Source organism: Pseudonaja textilis, chromosome 6 (assembly GCF_049901715.1).
Source record: "Pseudonaja textilis isolate UNSWEBS1 chromosome 6, rPseTex1.2, whole genome shotgun sequence".
Taxonomy (NCBI): Eukaryota; Metazoa; Chordata; class Lepidosauria; order Squamata; family Elapidae; genus Pseudonaja; species Pseudonaja textilis.
In genome coordinates, this window is record NC_141995.1 from 49,553,320 (window position 1) to 49,572,784 (window position 19,465).

The 19,465-nt window shown below is 42.2% G+C and overlaps 1 protein-coding gene across 1 annotated transcript in view; it reads right to left on the minus strand.

The window, feature by feature from the left end:
• Positions 1-142: 142 nt before the first annotated feature.
• FAM114A1 (family with sequence similarity 114 member A1) overlaps positions 143-19,465 on the minus strand; it is a 25,060-nt gene continuing 5,737 nt past the window's right edge. The window contains exons 4-14 of the mRNA XM_026699856.2: positions 17,100-17,210; positions 15,810-15,919; positions 14,736-14,870; positions 12,980-13,132; positions 10,651-10,774; positions 9,807-9,889; positions 8,656-8,841; positions 7,321-7,460; positions 5,106-5,178; positions 3,542-3,595; positions 143-1,466 (exon numbers count right to left, since the gene is read on the minus strand). Coding sequence (XP_026555641.1) covers positions 1,350-1,466; positions 3,542-3,595; positions 5,106-5,178; positions 7,321-7,460; positions 8,656-8,841; positions 9,807-9,889; positions 10,651-10,774; positions 12,980-13,132; positions 14,736-14,870; positions 15,810-15,919; positions 17,100-17,210 — 1,286 coding nt within the window. The 3' untranslated portion in view covers positions 143-1,349. The remainder of the gene's footprint in view (positions 1,467-3,541; positions 3,596-5,105; positions 5,179-7,320; positions 7,461-8,655; positions 8,842-9,806; positions 9,890-10,650; positions 10,775-12,979; positions 13,133-14,735; positions 14,871-15,809; positions 15,920-17,099; positions 17,211-19,465) is intronic.

Sequence of the window (19,465 nt, forward strand, 5' to 3'; positions counted from 1 at the left end):
GCAGACATTTCATGACCCAACTGGGAAACATCATCAGTGCTAGAAGGGAGTGTGTTGTGGTAATTCCCCGTTAGGAGAATGAGTGCATACAGGGAGACGTAGTGAGAAAAGTGTTGAATAATACACACATAGCACACAGATACATTGTACAGTAAGTGTAGGTTTTTACTTCCAGAAAGGTTTAAGTAAAGTTCAAAACAAGCAGTCCAAAGTCATTCACAGGTAAGTCAGTCAGTTTTCAATCCAAGAATAATCCAATAACAAAGTCCAGTGTCAAAAACAGTTTAGTATCAGACTTACATCAAATCCAGGAATAGCAGTCAATTAGGAGGAATGGCAAAACTCTTCAACAGAAGGAAACAGAAAGACTCACTGAGACACACACTCTTCTGAGACTAAGACTAAGACAACACAGGTTTCTGACTCCATCTTATGGCCGTTTGAGAAACCATGCCCAATTACAATTTTTGCATTTTCTTAAACATACAGTATTAAAATGTCTATCCTGGTTTATATATTTCCAACACAAATTACTGTTAGGTGACTTATATACCTAAGAGAATGCCTTTCTTTTTTTAGCACTAATGATGTTGCCTGCTTGGGTCATGAAATGTCTGCAAAAAAACACCCAGCTCAAACCCAAATATGGATCCCCTTCAGTGTAAGGAATCAGTATAAGCAAAAACATGATTCTAATTGATTGGGGAGGAGCTAAGAAGTAATCATCCATTTCAATAGTTTACTGCTTTTTCTGCACAAGACTTTATGATGTAAGCCTGCAAAAACTATCTTGCAATAATTAATAATATTGCTAAGACAAGTAAACATTTCTGCAGGTGGGAGGATTGAAGGACCACAAATGGAAAATGGACTTAGTGTCAAGAATAAGGCCTAATGTTAAAAGCAACATTAGAAATAAGATCCATTCCTCTATGATACTTTTGGTGCTCTCCCCTGAATGTTTACATTTAATATTAGGATCACAGCAAAATCAATGTCTTGTCTTTCTGACTGTCTCAATTTAACTCGATAAAGTCTTTAAGCATAAGGGGGACAAAAAAAAAGGGCAACTTTTTTTTTTCAAAACAAAATCTAAAATATTTAGCAATATATCCAAGGTGAATTTGCACCAATAAAACCAGAATACGCCTTAAATTACTACAAGAAACATGAAGTTGCTTTCCACTTCACTGATTTGAACACACTTAAAATAGTTCCTGCGGGTCGAAAATGTTTGTTTGATACTTTCCATGAAAATCCTGCATTTAGTGTCCTTCAAAAGACTCCAGAATGGCTTATACGGCATTTGGATATTAATTAATGGTACCCATCAGAAATTAAATTGATGGCTAGTTTAGAGGAAATCCCTGTTGTGTTTTCAAGCAATGGATTTGGATATGTGAGATCTGAAGAACCGGAAGAAGCAACTGGAAAGCGTCTTGAATATACACAGTGCTGTTACAGCCCTAATGAGAAAAGAAAATATTATTATTAGCATAATATTAGCATAAGAATAAAGTATTATTAGCAAATATAAGAGCTGAAGAAGCTTCTTGGATGAGAAGCAATCCTAAATTGCATTAACAGAGGGATACAATCAAGATCAAGTGAGGTACTAATACCACTCTATAAAGTCTTAGTAAGACCACACCTAGAGTACCGCATCTAGTTTTGGTCACCACACTATAAAAAAGATGTTGAAACTCTAGAAAGAGTGCAGAGAAGAGTAACCAGGATGATGAGGGGATTGGAGGCTAAAATATACGATGAATGTTGCTGGAACTGGGTATGGCTAGTCTAGTGAGGAGAAGGACCAGGGGAGACAGGAGAGCAGTCTTCCAATGTTTGAGTGGAATGGGTCAAGCTATTCTCCAAAGTATCCAAAGGCCAGACAAGGAATAATGGATGGAAACTGAACAAGGAGAGATTCAACCTGGAAATAAGGAGAAACTTTCTGACAGTGAGAACAATCAATCCATGGAACAGAAGTTGCCTTCGGAAGTTGTGGAAGCATCATCACTTGAGACTTTCAAGAAGAGATTGGACTCCCATCTGTCAGAAATGGTGTAGGGTCTCCTGCTTGGGCAGGGGGTTGGACTGGATGACCTATAAGGTCCTTTCCAACTCTGATTATCTGTTATCTGTCTTCAAAGAAAAACCAGACAGTCCAGTTGCCTCTTGAAAAAGAAAAAGCACCTTTGGGACTATTATGAGCAAAATGTGGCATTTTTTATGAGCTCAAGGGATCTGTTTCCAATTAAAGCTAGCTGTCAACTCTGAAGTTGTCCTGACTGAAGCCATCTTTAAGGCTTCAGGGTTGCCACAACAGACATGAGGGTTAGGTGAGGGAATTAGAGATAGCTGAGGGTTTGTAGCCCAATCAAAAGACTTCCCCCTGGGAACCAAGGACATTCCAACAGGTGGCTGAAGAGAGGAGGAGGAGTGATGTTACCAAGCAACTGGACAGCGCCCTGATTGGACCATGTGACTGTTTGGGAAAAGGGGAAAACGTTTACTTTTAATTGGGTGAAAACTGTGGGATCCTTTAGAGTCGGTTTTCACCAGCCTGTGCCAATATGATAAATCAAATAAAATTGTTCTTTGAGGAATCTACCTGCCTCAGAGTTCTGATTGTTATGGGTGTATTACTTGGAATCCTGATACTAGCATCTCAAATGATCATATTTGCCAAAAATACAACCTTATTCCCCAAGATTGAAACTGTAGCAGTCTGTATGTCAACTCATAAAATATTTCTATGGTCTTTTTAGAGTTGCCAACAGAAAGGGAGGCGGGAGCAGTGGAGCAGCTTGCAAAACCGAAACTGCATTCCACAAGTGTTTTCAAAGATAGTAACTAGGTGACTGAAGTTTCTGCCACGCAAAATTCTAACTGGAGAACATGATTGATGGCTCTTGGCTATGGATGTGTCCCATTGGAGAATATGAATTATGATACACCCAGGCAGTGCCGGTATGTTAACTCCCCAATAAATTCTTTTGAAGTTTTGGAAGTTTGGCTCGAGACTCATGATTTAAATTGGGGTAACTGCCGGAACCCTGACACTGTACGGGTAGTCAATGGGGAAGCCAGAAACTGGCTGGCTAGCTGGTCTTACCATGCACATGCATGTTAGAAGCTGGAACAGCAGGTGGCTGGCATGCATGCACGCACCAGGAGCTGCTCTTCTGGTTTCTGGTGCGTGCGCACTCCCGTTTCAGCACTGCCGAAAAGTTTAACCAACACTGACCTACCTATACCATTTTAGATAAGTGGCTGTCCAGTCTCTTCTTAAGAACCTCCAGTGATGGAGCACCCATGATCTCTGGAGACCACCCTTTCCACTGGTTAATTGTTCTCACTGTTAGGAAGTTTCTCCTTAATTCCAGGTTGTTGCTGTCCTTCGTTAGTCTCCATCCATTGTTTCTTGTCCTGCCTTCTGGTTCTACTACATTTTCTGGCTTTTCATAGGGTATCAATGCAGGTGAGAAGATGACAGCCAATTGGCTTCTTGGATAAAGTAGATATGGGCCTTACTTACCTCGGATAGCACACTATTGACCATTGGATTCAGAATTTCAGCTTTCTTGTCACTCTGTTTAAAGGAAAACACAGAGAAAGAAAACGTCACCAAATGAAATTCCGATAAAGGGAAAATATTGACTTACTCTCACAGAAACAGGCTTTGTGTTCATTGACCAGCTATAGAATGTAATTTTCCTCAACACTGAACATCTGACAGACATGGAGCTAAAGGACTGGCTTGAAAACCAAAATGTGTTAGAAATTTTTGCAGAGGATCCGAGTCCACGGTGGGGGATTTAATTGCATATGGGAATTTAAAAACACACACACACTCTTCAAATTGTAGTGTGAAATAGTCACTGTCAGTGAACAATGTCAGGGTTGGTGGGAGTTTTCTTGGCAGAAAGGAAGCTAACAAGCCAAAACACTTCCTCACCAGCAATCCACACCCAGATAAGCAGAAATTAACAAGAATGATACTACACCAATAATCAAGATGTAAATAATATTTTAATCAAAGACCTACTAAGGCAGACAAGCAAGCTAACAGTAAACAACAGCCTAATCAAAGGATTATCAACATCACTCCCACCAACACTGACAGGGCAAATCACTAGTATATAAACTGCAAACAAACCCCCATTCCCTTCTACTCTGATGATGTTCCCTAAGTGGATCATGAAATGTCTGCAAGGAAACCAGTCAATCTCAGAATGTACCCACAGCCTTCATATCCCTCCTCCTCCTCCTCCTCTTACTACTACTACTACTACTACTACCTCCCATTCACTTCTAAAACTACAGTAATGATGTCACCTAGTTGGGTAATGAAACATCTGCAAGAAAACCATTGGCCTAAGAGAACAGCAAGGACCCCACAGAATATATATGATTTTGATATGTATTTTCATTTAATTAAAATGCATGCAATTAATTGCAAACAGCCAAGCAAACTTACATCATGTCGTACATATCACACAGTGCACTGCACCCACTACTTTTTCAGAAAATTCGTAATATCTGTGTTCTCTAAAGACTTTCTCCCTTTAGTTGCCGAGTTGACTAGTTTAGAGCCAAGTCATATAGAGTTTACTTCAGGAAATCTTCCCCTGCTTATTTAGTTCTTACTACAGTCTTTATAATCTGCTTGTCTCATATTTTATCCCCTTATTATCCAAAAACTTTCTGCAGAGTAAAGTCATTGGCTATAAAACTTGGCAATTATTGGCACTTATGATGAAACAGAGTGGAGAAAAACGTGTCACTTAAAGGCTATACTATATATGCATAAGAATTTGCACCAAATAAATTCCTTGTGTGTCCAATCACACTTGGCCAATAAAGAATTCTTTCTATCTATCTATCTATCTATCTATCTATCTATCTATCTATCTATCTATCTATCTAAGAATAGATGATCACTTTTTTTGGCTTGTGGTTCTGTGAGAAATAGGTTATGTGCATTGGATGCTGATTAGAGAGATACCATTTAAATGCCCCTATTTGCTCCCTCACTCTCTGGCTTAGTTAAAGAATAACACATGAAGTAATAAAAGAAATGAAATTGTGTAATGACTTACCGCAACCAAAGTCAAAACATTGGAAAATTGTTTTGAGAGGGATGACACTTCATTGCACATCATATTTGTTAAGCTGTGGAAAACATAATGGGAATATGAGTGTTTGTCCATTGTAATCAGCATATTCTTGAATATTTCAGAGCAAACTGCAATCTAGATGATTACCCATTCATTATTACTACTTTAGACAAAGAATAGGAATATCCAATCTGGGTCAGTCATTGGGACCAAAGATTTAATCTTCCAAGTTTTCGGACTTGTGCTGGAAACGAATCCTCAGGAAATTTCTCTCTAGCAGAGTGTTTGCTGTTCCATGTGTGGTATTTATATGGCTTTTGTATGTGGCTTTTTAGATATTGATCGGGGTGTGCTGATGGATGGCTATTAAATCGTCGGCTGTTGTTTCCTTGGGCTCAGAGGTGGATATTCAGCCGGTTCTGACCAGTTCTGGAGAACCAGTAGTGGAAATTTTGAGTCGTTTGTAGAACCAGCCAATACCACCTCTGACTGGCCCCACCCCCATCTCTTCTCTGCCTCCTGAGTCCCAGCTGATCGGCTGGGTCCTCTTTGGTTGCCCTGCACAGGAGAATAGAGCTGGAAAGCAGGTTAGTGGGGTGGGGAGGGAATGGAGATTTTGCAATATCCTTCCCCTGCCCTCCCCACCAAGCTATGCCATGCCCACCAAGCCACGCCCACAGAACTGGTAGTAAACTTTTTTGAATCCCACCACTGCTTGGGCTGCCAAGCCGTTGCCTTCTAAGTACTTGATTACTAGTGAGAAGTCAGTACTCCTATTGGCTGACGAAAGGGCCTGTTTCCCAGGCTTCAATCACTTCCCTGGCTGTTTTTGTACCTGCTCGTCCAACAATCTTAGTCTGACCACTTCTTGTTGTTTTTTTGCAGTGTGGGTTTAGCTTCCTCCCCATCTGTCCTACATAATGCATGCAGGATTGCCCCTGTACTGTTATATTTGCTCATGGATATAACATACTAGCTCGATACCCGTGCTTCACTACAAAACTATGAGGTCAGGCTTAGTTTTTGGAGAGGAAAATAAGGGGGGAGAAATTGTGCCTCTGCCTACCAGCATCCATCGGTATTCATCTGGCTAGTGTCCTTGTCAGTGTGTGAGACAGTTGAGGGCTGTTTGGAAACTGAAAGAGTATTTGCTGTGTGAGCAAGAAGGAGCCAGCAAGGAGCCTGGGCGTGGCTTAGCTCAACTGTTCTGTATTAAAGCTGCTTGGTGCTGTGAAACTGAAACCAAAACTCCTCTCCTCTGCTTGTTGGAACAGATTTCTTTTCAGGTGGGGAGGGGGAGTAGAACTCCTTAGCATCAGAGCATATTAATAATACTATAGAAATACTAATACTCTGATGGTCATTTTGAAAAATCCTTTCTTAGTGAGAACCTAGAAGCCAAGAGGAACATATGTGCCAGATTTCAAGTTTGTAGGCTTTACAGTTCTGTGATGATGCATGAGTGGAATTTTGTTTTTATATATAGAGATTTACATAAATTTACATAAACATTCCACTTTAATCGGTCATCATGTGACACATAACATACACAACAGCAATTTTTTTTCCAGTGGAACTCAGCTTTGCTTTTTGATTCATTGCTTTTTCCCCAAAATAATCTAAATAATGGGACATTTTCAAACATTGCAAACATTAAGTTAAAACATCACTTAAAGAGGTAATGGGTGATCATAGAAATCTTGGAAAGGCTTGGCTACTTTACACAATTTTAGCCATTTTTAAAATTAGGATTTTTTTTTAAAAGGAAAGTCATTGGACTCCATCTACAAGTACTCATTTAGCAACTGCAGTTGAGACCAGCAACTTCGTCATTCAGTAAAGCAGTCGCTAAATGAAACTGTGAGTGTGCTTGTGATCTTACTTTAGCTTTCTTTAACAGATCTGCAAAGGATCTAGGTGTCAAGATTGGTTGCAAAATTGCTTTGCATCACTGTTGTGACTGCCGGCAGTCACTGAACAAAGCAGTTGCTGAACTACAATTACCTGTAATGCCACAGATGCAGTGACACCTGTAGAGGTTCCTTGGGGCAGCCCAATATTATAAAGCCTCACCACCAAGCAAAACCTGTGTGACTGTGTGACAATACTATCCCGAAAAAATTGAAAATATTATGATGAATGAATGAATGAACAGTAACCTTTGCACAGAAAGAACAGCAAATGAAAATATATTCACTTTGTTAGGCCTCGCGCTTGGTCCAAGGTTGGCTTTTCAACTTCTTGTCCATGGAGAATTAATTCTGCTAATTTATGAAGTTGTTCAATGCAACGGGCTGTTACTTCGGCCAGGCTTTCGATGGACAACATGTAAAATTCCTTGAAAGAAGGAAATTTTGCTGATTAGTCTAGATGCTGAGCATATTTACAAGGCAGTAAATTTTACTAAATAGCGCAGATGCTAAATCAAGTTATGTTGTACATGTAAGAGAGAAATGTCCAGAAAATATCATTTGCTAAAGAGTTAAAATAAGCAGACATTGCTAGAACCTCGGTTCCTTCTAATAGGAAGTATTTCACTTTGTAGGTAATAAGGAGAAAATTCTGTTCCTATTATTACTAAATTACTACTCTCATAATTTATATCCTAAACTTAACCTATTGAATGGAAATTTCAGAAGTCAGATTGAGATGGTTTGGGGTGAGGAACGCAGAAGTTTTCTTCTGATGGAATTGTTCTAGTTGATATCATTGCAAAGTGTTGCCCCAAAGGCAAAACATTATTAGATATTAATCTTTTAAAATAAAGTTTAAAAAGTTTTCAAGACATTATAAGAGCAGTAGATAAGAGTTAAAAGCCTGGTGGGTTGGTAGTCAGTTTTGACATGGTGGACAAAATTTCAGGAGGTGCAAAAAAATAAAAAATAAAAAATAAGAAGGGATCTCAAACATTCCACTTTTCATGATATCTAAAGAGGTTATCAAAAAAAATCAAGATGGTGTTCATGGCCTTGGGATCAACCTCTTTTTTTCATTTATTGTGATAATTGTTTAAAAAAATGGGAGCGCACATTTTGATTCTATGGCCATGGACGCCATCTTGATTTTTTGACACCCAATTCTGGGGTTGTGAAGCTGGATATTTTGATATTTTATTTATTTACTTATTGCAATTCCTGAAATTTCGCCCACCATATCAAAAATAAAAGAGTGAGTACCTTATTATTGCCAGCAGAAAACAAATAAAATTTATTTTGGAGGAATAATTGTGAAATAATTTCAGAGTTTGGAAAGCAGAGAAGATTGTCGTAGGAAAACCTTGGCCCTGCCGTAACCTGGTATAGCCTCTCCTTCATGCCTCATTGTCTTCTTTACCACAGTCCAGAATTTCTCTAAGGCCTGTGTAAATTAGAGGTGCCCAACCTTGGTAACGGTAAGACCTGTGGACTTCAACTCCCAGAATTCCACAGCCAACATGGAGAAGGAGAGATAATTTGCCTGGCCGGCTGGGGAATTCTGGGAGTTGAAGCCCACAAGTCTTCAAGTCACCAAGGAAGACCTGGTCATCACTCACCTCTACAGTTTTGGTTCTTTTTGTTTCTGTCTTTTCAGGTTCTCCCACCTGAGATTTTTCTTCGGTTACTTGCATTTCTACAATTTCATCAACCGCTTCTTTAGTTTGGCCTGGTGGGTTCTCTTCCAGGTCTCCAGATGTGGAGAGATTTGCTGCTTCTAAGGCGACGTAAGCCTTCTTTCTGGCCTGCAACATAACCAACATCAAAAGTGGCAGATAGTTATTATTGTAGTGTGGGAATGCACTGCTTCAGAATGGTACATCTGGATTCCAACAGAAAGCAGGTCTTAGTTTCCTGGCAGAAAATACTCCAGAGTCACATGTGAGATAGGTGGCTACATTAATTGATTCTTTGGTTCATTGGTTTAACCATCTAATCACCCAACTAACCTCCCAACTGCCCAACTACCCAACTGCCCCATCACCAAACACCCAACCAACAACCCAAACACCCAACCACCCAACCAACAACCCAACCACCCAAACATACAACCATCTACCAACTCAACTACCCAACCAAACACTCAACCACCCAACCAACAACCCAACCACCCAAACACACAACCACCCAAACATACAACTACCCACCAACCCAACTACCTAACCAAACATTCAACCACCCAACCAACAACCCAAAAACTCAACCAACAACCAACCAACCAACCAACCAAGTTACTGTGTTTCCAAGCTATTATACCATGGCATTTGCAGAATTTCTAATGGATTTCTTTCTCATATATTTCCATTCCTAATCTTGCCAGTTTTCACTACTCCTTTGGCTCCGCGTAACTTGGAGCATAAAATTACATGTCGCGGATTATAGACCAAATTATTCCATGGACTTTTGGGCGCATCAGAATTGGCATTTGACAACATGGTGAAGAACTGCTCTGTGAATAGGTCTTATTTTTGCCAAGTGAGACTTCCTGACTGTGAAATATTTACGAACACATTCACCAATTTTCCTCCTTCTCTGTCTCCTTCTTCGATGTGTTCAGAGTTGCTAATTTACAAAAATAGTAATAATATCTAGGCTGCCTGCTCTTGCCCCATTTCTTGTTTTTTTTTAAATTAATATTCTATCAAGGGTCATTGCCCTGAGCTATTGAATAAGCAATATTTTCCAAGATCCAATAAACAGCCTTCCCCACCTTGTTAAGTTTATCAGGCGTAGCAGCGACGTGTAGTTCAAACAGCAATTCTGTTAGCGTTGTGATAAATTCATCTCTTGCTTCTGTGGCAATTACCAAGGAAAAAAAGTTAAATTAAGAGAAAAAACATTCTTTCTGTGCCTAAACAAAAGGATTCTAATTAGATGTAACCTTTTCTCCTTCTTCCTCTGTCATATTTTAGCAAACAAATAGCATTTTTGGAGGTTGGACTAGATGATCTCCAAGGTTCCTTCCGATTCTATTATTCTGCATTCTAACAATTTCACTGGGCAATGTTCTCTTCTTTGTCCTAACAGAAGAGGATAACTTCTAATTTCCAAGATAGCCGTTTACTTTCCACCTTGGAGATGGTGTCTGATTCCGTTGCATGCGGGCGGAAATTGAAATACATCTTCTTACTCAGCAACGAAGATAAGGCTGCTATGTGGATGTTTCATTTCCCAGTGAGAAGAAAACAACAAATAAAAAATATCCACAAATTTCATCATATTGAAAAGAGAAGGCAAAACACAGAAAGGACTGGAGAAGTCCAATTAAATTTAAGAAAACAGTAATTTCAATAGAAAGTGATTCAGCAGAACCTTTTAAAGGATCCAGCTGCTTATATCTTACAAAACATATGCGCCATAGTTTTGAATCAATAATTAGATCCTTGAATAAAGAAGTGGGGAACTAGGCACTTTTATGACTTGTGGACTTCAATTCCCATAATTCCTGAGCCAGCATGGTTCCTGGCTCAGGAATTCTGGGAGCTGAAGTGCAGAAGTCACAAAAGGGCCATACTTCTCCATCCTTCCTTTAATAATTGTCATTCAGCAACTACCTTTTTTAATTTCTTTGTCCTGGTTTTCTGAGTCTTGCGAAAGGAAGACTGCCTTAATAGAAATCAACACATTTTTTGCGGCTTCTAGTTCCTCTCCTTCAAGAGATGCCAAATACGATTGTACCTGAAAAAAATAAATATTACAATACCAGATATCTATATTTTGGGCAGACTATTTCATCATAGCTGTGGTATAGCATGTTTGAGAAAAACAAAAGAGGTCTGTATGCATTAGACTTACAATAAGCACCTATTACTGTGAAACATTTCCAATAAAATAATTCAGATCAGAGAGCGCCAAGGACCCCCTCATTTCAACCCAAAGCTAGAAATATTCACCTCTATCAAGAAAAGAGATTAGACTTACCATCGAATCTATGCTAAAATGATATTATTCTATTTGTATGGTCCTTGGTACTCTCTGAGCTTGGTGGCTTTCTTGCAGACATTTCATTACCAAACTAGGTAACATCATCAGTAATAGTAGGAAGTGGGGATTGCTCTTATTTTATATTTGCCCTGTCCATGTTGGCATATAAAATGTGGGCAAACCCCACTCCCTTCTAGCATTGACAAGGTTACCTAATTCAGTGATGAAACGTCTGCAAGAAAACCACCAAGCTCAGAGGGTACCAAGGACCCCACAGTTCAACCCTGAGCTATTCCACAGGTCCAAAAGTCAGTTCTAATGAATCCATTGCAGTAGAGTACCCCAAGGCTCTATTTTAGGCCCAGTACTCTTCAACATCTTCATCAAGGACTTTGTCATGCCCCTGGTGGAGGCTGACACTGAGGGAGAGGAGGAACAGCCAACAGGGAATGGAAGGGTGGCTCCGGAGGCTGTGGAGGAGGCTGCGGAAGGGCAGAGGCCGGCTGGGCAGTCAGAGGAGGACCCAGGCGGATCCCCTCTCCATCCTAAGGCATGCAGGGAGGAGAGGATAAGGGAGAGACGTGGTCAATTTGGGAGGAGAGGGCCTTGATTCTCTTCATGGGCTGCAGCTGTGACAACTGGATAAGAGTTTGGACCTGCGTACTGGTGAGCGCTGGAAACAAATTGTGTAAATATCTCTAGTTTATGGTTCCTCTCTGAGTTTGGCGTCCCTCCTAGTGTGTGTTCTGATATCTGTGGACATTTTCTAGCCCTTATCTTGCCTGGCTGGTGTTGTTTTTTACTCTTTATAATTAAATAGAATTTCCTCTTTCACATAACTGCTCGTGTGGGAGGTTTGCCTTCAGTTCAAGGATATTTGAAGCTTGGAAGCAAAGTGAAGCAATAAAAGGGGCTTCACCTGTTTTTTGTGTGTGTTTATTTTGTCTTCCACCCTGGGTCATTCCATAAACACAACCTTGTGATTTGTGGTACAGCAGTCCACTCCCTAATGGTCTTGGCCCCACATCTGAGTCCTCACTCGCTCTCCTCAGCCATCTGCACCTGCTGCCGGCTAACCACAACACCTTCCGAGGTGGGTAACACGAGGGCCCAGATTGTTGGAGGCAAGAGGCTGACTCTGTAAACCGCTTAGAGGTGGCGGTAAAGATTATGAAGTGGCATATAAGTCTAAGTGCTATTGCTTGTGAAGGAAAGAAAAAGGAAGGAAGGAAGGAAGGAAGGAAGGAAGGAAGGAAGGAAGGAAGGAAGGAAGGAAGGAAGGAAGGAAGGAAGGAAAAGAAAGAAAGAAAGAAAGAAAGAAAGAAAGAAAGAAAGAAAGAAAGAAAGAAAGAAAGAAAGAAAGAAAGAAAAAAAGAAAAGAAAGAGAAGGAAGGAAGGAAGGAAGAAGGAAGGAAGAAAGAAGGAAAGAAGGAAGGAAGGAAAGAAAGAAAGAAAGAAAGAAAGAAAGAAAAAGAAAGAAAAAAGAAAGAACGAAAGGAAAGAAAGAAAGAACGAAAGAAAGACAGGAAGGAAGGAAGGAAGGAAAGAAGGAAGGAAGGAAGGAAAGAAAGAAAGAAAGACAGGAAGGAAGGAAAGAAAGAAAGAAGGAAAGAAAGACAGGAAGGAAGGAAGGAAGGAAGGAAAATGAGGAGACGGAAGGAAGGAAACTGGTGGCCACAGTAGTTAGAGTGCCATATTGCAATCTAACTGCCCTCTGCCAGAGGTTCAATTCTGACCGGCTCAAAGTTGACTCAGTCTTCCGTCTTTCCGAGGTCATTAAAATGAGGACCCACATTTTTGGAGGCAAGAGGCTGACTCTGTAAACTGCTGAGAGAGGGCTGTAAAAGCACTGTGAAGCGGGATATAAGTCTAAGTGCTGTTGCTCTTGCTATCTTGCTGAAGACCACTTTTTGGAAAACACCCCCTGTTCTCTTGATTTATGCAGCTCGTTGACCCTACCTTGACTTCACTTTCATTGGACAGAATTTCCAAAGCTTCTAGATGTGACAAACCCTGAAATTCGTCGAAGAGCACTCCGTAATGTGCTGTCGGCTCCATCGTGGCTTGATGGGCAAGTCTCTGCTTTTCTTTCTCTTTGGCTTCCCGCAGCAGCTGCAAAAATACAGAGGGGAAGATTCTGATTTAGGGGCTGCGAAACAGATTTAAACAGATGTTCTCACCTCTAGACCCAGGACCAATACAGACCAATAGGAAAAAAAATAAGAAAGATAAAGTAAGAAAGTGAACTGTAACACATGCCTTACCCATATGTAAATTGGATAAGGCATGTGTTACAATTGATTTTCTTATTTTATCAGGAGTGGGCTGCTACCGGTTCACACTGGTTTGCATGAACCAAATGTTAATTTTACATCTGGTTCTGTGATGACCCAGGATGGGATACAAAAGCAACAGGTGAAGTCCCTTTAATTTCTTCAACTTGGCTTCAAAGCTCCAATTATCATTAACTGGAGAAAAAAAACTCCCCCACAAACAGTTGCGAAAAGGAAGAAATGCTATTCAAACTCAAAATACATATAAATTAGAAATAGAAAAAAACAACACAAACCACACTGAAGCAATTAATGAGACACGGCAGGATAAGAGCTTGAAGAGTCCACAGATATCGAAATACACACACTGGTAAGGACACCAGATTCAGATAAGAACCGACAGACTAGAATTATTTCATGCTTTGCTTCCAGCACTGGGACATGCAGAGCTTGTCCTTTTAAACAGTCCTCACAGCTGCAGCCTATGAAGGGGATCAAGGCCCTTTCCTTCCCCGTAAACCACACCATTCACGTTTCTCCCTTATTCGCTCCTCCCTGTGTGCCATAGGATGAAGAGTGGGCCTGGATCTTCCTTTGAATGCCCAGCTGGCCTGTGCCCTTCCCCAGTTTCTTCCACAACCTCCCGAGCCACACTCCCACTCCCTGTTGGCTGTTCCTCCTCTCCCTCAGAGTCAGACTCCAACAGGGGCATGACAGGTTCACCAAACCAGTAGTTGCAACAAGTGGCTGGCCCTGCTCACCCCTCCCCTCCCTGGAGTCTCCACATGGCCTGTTTTGGATTGCAGGTAAGTGCAGGGCCCACACCAAGGCTCAGGGAGGGTGAAAAACAGGCCTCCTGGATGCTCTAGGAAGCCAGAAATGGACCTATTTCCGGCCTCCAGAGAGCCTCTGGAGCCTGGGGAGGGGAAAAATGGGTCTCCTGGAGGCTTGAGGAAAGCCTCCAGAGCCTGGGGAGGGTGAAAAACAGGCTTCCCGGAAATTCCAGAAGGCCAGAAATAAGCTCATTTCCGGCCTCCAGAGGGCCTCAGGACCCCGGGGAGGCCATTTTTGCCTTCCTGGAAGCTCGGGGAAAACCTCTGGAGCTAGACCATGCCCACCATGGCCACGCCTCCCTCAGCCACCAGGCAGAAAACTGGTTGCTAAATTTTGGGAAGCCCATCCCTGACTCACATCATAACCAGTGTCCGTATATTGTTACTCATTGGTATCAATCAATTACAAGACTTCTGTTCAAAAGACTTTTCCAAAAAATCCTGGAAAACCATCTGTAAGTACTGAAGTTTGATGCAGAGCCTTCAAGGACTAGAACCCCTTCCTGCCAAATCAGGTGGAAGTGGCACCAACTCACCTAGACGGGACTAAATAAGAAACGTCTTGCTAAATCCCTGTTTATGAGGTTAATCTCTCTGTGCATGTTTCACCTGAGATAAAGACACCGTCCGTTCCATCAGAATTTTGGTTTTCTTGAATCCAGGATCACTTTCAGCTAGAACATTCATGGTTTTCTTGCCGATAAACTCCAAAGCATCAAGTCCGCCACTTAAGACACTTTTACCCTGTGGATAATAGAGCAGAATGCTCATGTCGATCAGCAGTTTGATAGATTTACTTATGAATAAGTAAACAAGATTAATTTGAATGGGATGAGATGGGATAGGATAGGATAGGATAGGATAGGATAGAACAGAATGAAGAATAGAACAGAATAGAGTAGAATGAAGAATAGAATAGGAATAGAATAGAATAGAATGAAGAATAGACTAGAATAGCATAGAATGAAGAATAGAATAGAATAGAATAGAATGAATAGAATAGAATGAATAGAACAGAATAGAATAAAATAGAATAGAAGAATGAAGAATAGAATAGAACAGAAGAACAGAACAGAAGAATGAAGAATAGAATAGAATAGAATAGAATAGAATAGAATAGAATAGAATAGAATAGAATAGAGGAATAAGGAATAGAATAGAATAGAATAGAATAGAAGGGAATAAGGGAATAAGGGATAGAATAGAATAGAATAGAATAGAATAGAATAATGAAGAATAGAATAGAACAGAAGAACAGAACAGAAGAATGAAGAATAGAATAGAATAGAATAGAATAGAATAGAATAGAATAGAATAGAATAGAATAGAATTCTTTATTAGCCAAGTGTTTTAGCCTCCAGTCCCCTAGTCATCTTTGTTGCTCTTCTCTGCACTCTTTCTAAGAGTCACAACATCTCTTTTTTACATCATGGCGACCAAAACTGGATGCAGAATTCCAAGTGTGGCCTTACCAAGGCATGATAAAGCGGTACTAACACTTCATGTGATCTTGATTCTATCCCTCTGTTAATGCAGCCTAGGACTCTGTTGGCTATTTTACCAGCTGCAACACACGGCTGGCTCATCTTTAAAGGATCGTCCGTCCACCAGGACTCCAAGATCCCTCTCCCAGTTACTATCCTCGCCCGTCCTTCCTCTTATTTTATTACTAGAAATCCTTACGGTATTCTGCACAGCACTAGTGATGGTTGACAGCACTCCCCGCGATCCTGAAGGAGATGAGGATAAGGCCACGTCCTCTTCCAAACCCTGCTGTCGATCATCTTCCACATCTTAAAGGAAGAAACCCATTGGGGAAAAAAAAATCCAGTAAGAACATGCTTATCAATTTTGTGAGGAAAACAAGAATTCTTGGGCAGATCGGGGCGGGGCGGGGAGGATGCTACTGGTTCGTACCGGTTCAAGTGAACTGGATGTTAATTTTACATGTGGTTCGGCGGATCGGTAGTTGCAATGGTTGGCTTGCCGCACCCACCCCTCCCCTCCCAGGAGTCTCCACACAGCCCATTTTGGATCCCAGTTAAGCGCAGGGCTAGCATGGAGGCTCAGGGAGGGCGAAAAACAGGCCTCCTGGAGGCTCCGGAGCCCGGGAGGGGGGAAACAGGCCTCCTGGAGGCTCTGGGAGGCCTCTGGAAGACCTCAGGAGCCTGGGAGGGGGGAAACAGGCCTCCTGGAGGCTCTGGGAGGCCTCTGGAAGACCTCAGGAGCCTGGGAGGGGGGAAACAGGCCTCCTGGAGGCTCTGGGAGGCCTCTGGAAGACCTCAGGAGCCCGGGAGGGGGAAACAGGCCTCCTGGAGGCTCTGGGAGGCCTCTGGAAGACCTCAGGAGCCTAGGAGGGGGAAACAGGCCTCCTGGAGGCTCTGGGAGGCCTCTGGAAGACCTCAGGAGCCTGGGAGGGGGAAACAAGCCTCCTGGAGGCTCTGGGAGGCCTCTGGAAGACCTCAGGAGCCCAGGGAGGTGGGGAAACAAGCCTCCTGGAGGCTCTGGGAGGCCTCTGGAAGACCTCAGGAGCCTGGGAGGGGGAAACAAGCCTCCTGGAGGCTCTGGGAGGCCTCTGGAAGACCTCAGGAGCCTGGGAGGGGGGAAACAGGCCTCCTGGAGGCTCTGGGAGGCCTCTGGAAGACCTCAGGAGCCTGGGAGGGGGAAAACAGGCCTCCTGGAGGCTCTGGGAGGCCTCTGGAAGACCTCAGGAGCCTGGGAGGGGGGGAAACAAGCCTCCTGGAGGCTCTGGGAGTCCTTCGGAGGGTCTCCAGAGCCCGGGAAGGCTGTTTCCACCCTCCCAGAGGCTCAAGAAAAGCCTTCAGAGCCCAGGGAGGGCAAAAATGGCACAGGAGGCCGACTAGGCCATGCCCACCATGACCATGACCACGCCCACCCAGCACCCGGGCAGAGAACCAGTTGATCCACTTTTTGAAGACCACCCCGGGGCAGATCACTTGAGAAAGACAGGACCTGTGATGATGTTTTCAGATGTCTCCGGAGGTCCCCCATCCAAAGATGCCGAGGAAGGTGCACGAGTTCGAAGAATGCCGGCTTTTTCTTTAACTGCCGTTAATCCTTGACCTGAAGTGGAACCAGTACAGGTAGTCCTTGACTTACAATTGTTCATTTAGTGACCATTCCAAGTTACAACGGCACTCAAAAGCAGTGGCTTACGACTGTTTTTTCACAGTTACGACCTTTGGGTCAGCCCCAGGACGATGAGGTCAAAATTCAGACGCTTGGCAACTGATTCACATTTATGACCCTTGCAGTGTCCTAGGGATCATGTGATCCCCTTTTGGGACCTTCTGACAAGCACAGTCAACGGGGGAAAGTAGATTTCACTTAACAACCGTGTGACTCACCTAAGGAACGGCAGTGATCCATTTCACACTGGTGACAAGAAAGGTCATAAAAGCGGGGCAAAACTCACTAAACCAATGTCTCGCTTTAACAACAGGAATTTTGGGCTCCGTTGTGTTTGTAAGTCAAGTACCACACACACACACACACATATACACATGCATACATACACACACACACACACACACACACAAACACACAAACATACACACACACACACACACATGATATGCAACCGGTCTACATTTTCTTGATCCTAAAACTCTTATGAAAAATTCAAATTCAATCAGTAAGAGAGCGACTGAATGGCCAGAGGTATAAATGAAAGCCGATGAGACCGATTTTGGGAGAGTTTTTGGCCTCAGCCACCACCAGCCCATATGAAATCAAAGATAAGGTTGGCTTAGATTTATAGGATTTCACAGAGACGACATCCTGGCAAAACATTTCAAGTCTCCCAATATGCAACCTTTACTGAGTGATTTGATTTAAAGCTGGCCCTTCAGCTCCGATCCATCAGCTGATGAAATGTTAAATCGCATGAAGTTCCCATCAAATGGATTTCAATCCGTATCACAGCCTATTTTTCTGGTCTTAGCTCATTGGCGCTTAATTTAATTTGGAACCAATCCTTTGCCTTGTTGCTTCTACTGTTAAGAAAACCTAATTTTTCATCCTCTCAAACGGACTTTGTATGACCTTGGAAATAATGCCACATCATCGGAGATTTTAATTCCTCCAGATCAATCACAGCCATCCATCATGTTTTATTAATTGTAGCGATCTGCTTTTGGAAGTTCGTTAAGTAAGAACAAATGGCCAAATAAAAATGTTATATTCCAGATGGATATAGGAAAGGACATGAAATGGGGCAAAACTCACAGAACAGAATAAAACAAAACAACAGAGTTGGGAGGAACCTTTGAGATCTTCTAGTCCAACCCGCTGCTCAGCAGGAAACCCTATACCATTTCAGACAAACAGTTGTCCAATCTCTTCTTAAAAACCTCCAGTGTTGGAGCATTCACAACCTCTGGAGGCAAGTTGTTCCACTGATTAATTGTTCTAACTGTCAGGAAATTTCTAGGTTGCTTCTCTCCTTGATGAGTTTCCATCCGTTGCTTTTTGATTTAACAACTGTCCTGCTCAATATTTTGGCTTGGCTGTGGTTATAAGTCAAGGCCTACCAAAGAATGTTCTTTCTGCGCCAACTCAGGAAGCTCAAACTGCCCAAGGAGCTGCTGATCCAGCTCTACAGAGGAATTATTGAGTCCATCATCTGCACCTGTATAACTGTCTGGTTTGGTTCTGCAACCCAACAGGACAGACACAGACTCCAGAGAGTAATTAGGACTGCAGAAAAAAACAATTACTACCAACCTGCCTTCCATGGAGGACCTGTATACTGCATAAGTCAAAAAGGGGGCTGGGAAAATATCTACAGACCCCCTCACATCCCAGACATAAACTGTTTCAACCAGAGGTGGTATTCAGCAGGTTCTGACCATTTCTGGAGAACCGGTAGCGGAAATTTTGTGTAGTCCAGAGAACCAGCAAATACCACCTCTGACTGGATGCTTCTCCTACCACACCCATCAAGCCACGCCCACAGAACCGGTAGTAAAAAAAATGGAATTACATCACTGGTTTCAACTCCTACCCTCAAAACGATGCTATAGAGCACTGCACACCAGAACAACTAGACACAAAGGCAGTTTCCCCCCCGAAGGCCATCACTCTGCTAAACAAATAATTCCCTCAATAAAGTCTGCAGGACTATTATTATTAATCTTCTCATCCCTCCTTATCACCCATCCCCTCCCACTTGTGACTGTATGACTGTAATTTTGTCACTTGTATCCTTATGATTTATATTGACTGTTTCCTAGTATGATTTGATTGCTTATTGTACCCTATGACTATCGTTAAGTGTTGTACCTGATGATTCTTGATGAATGTATCTTTTCTTTTAT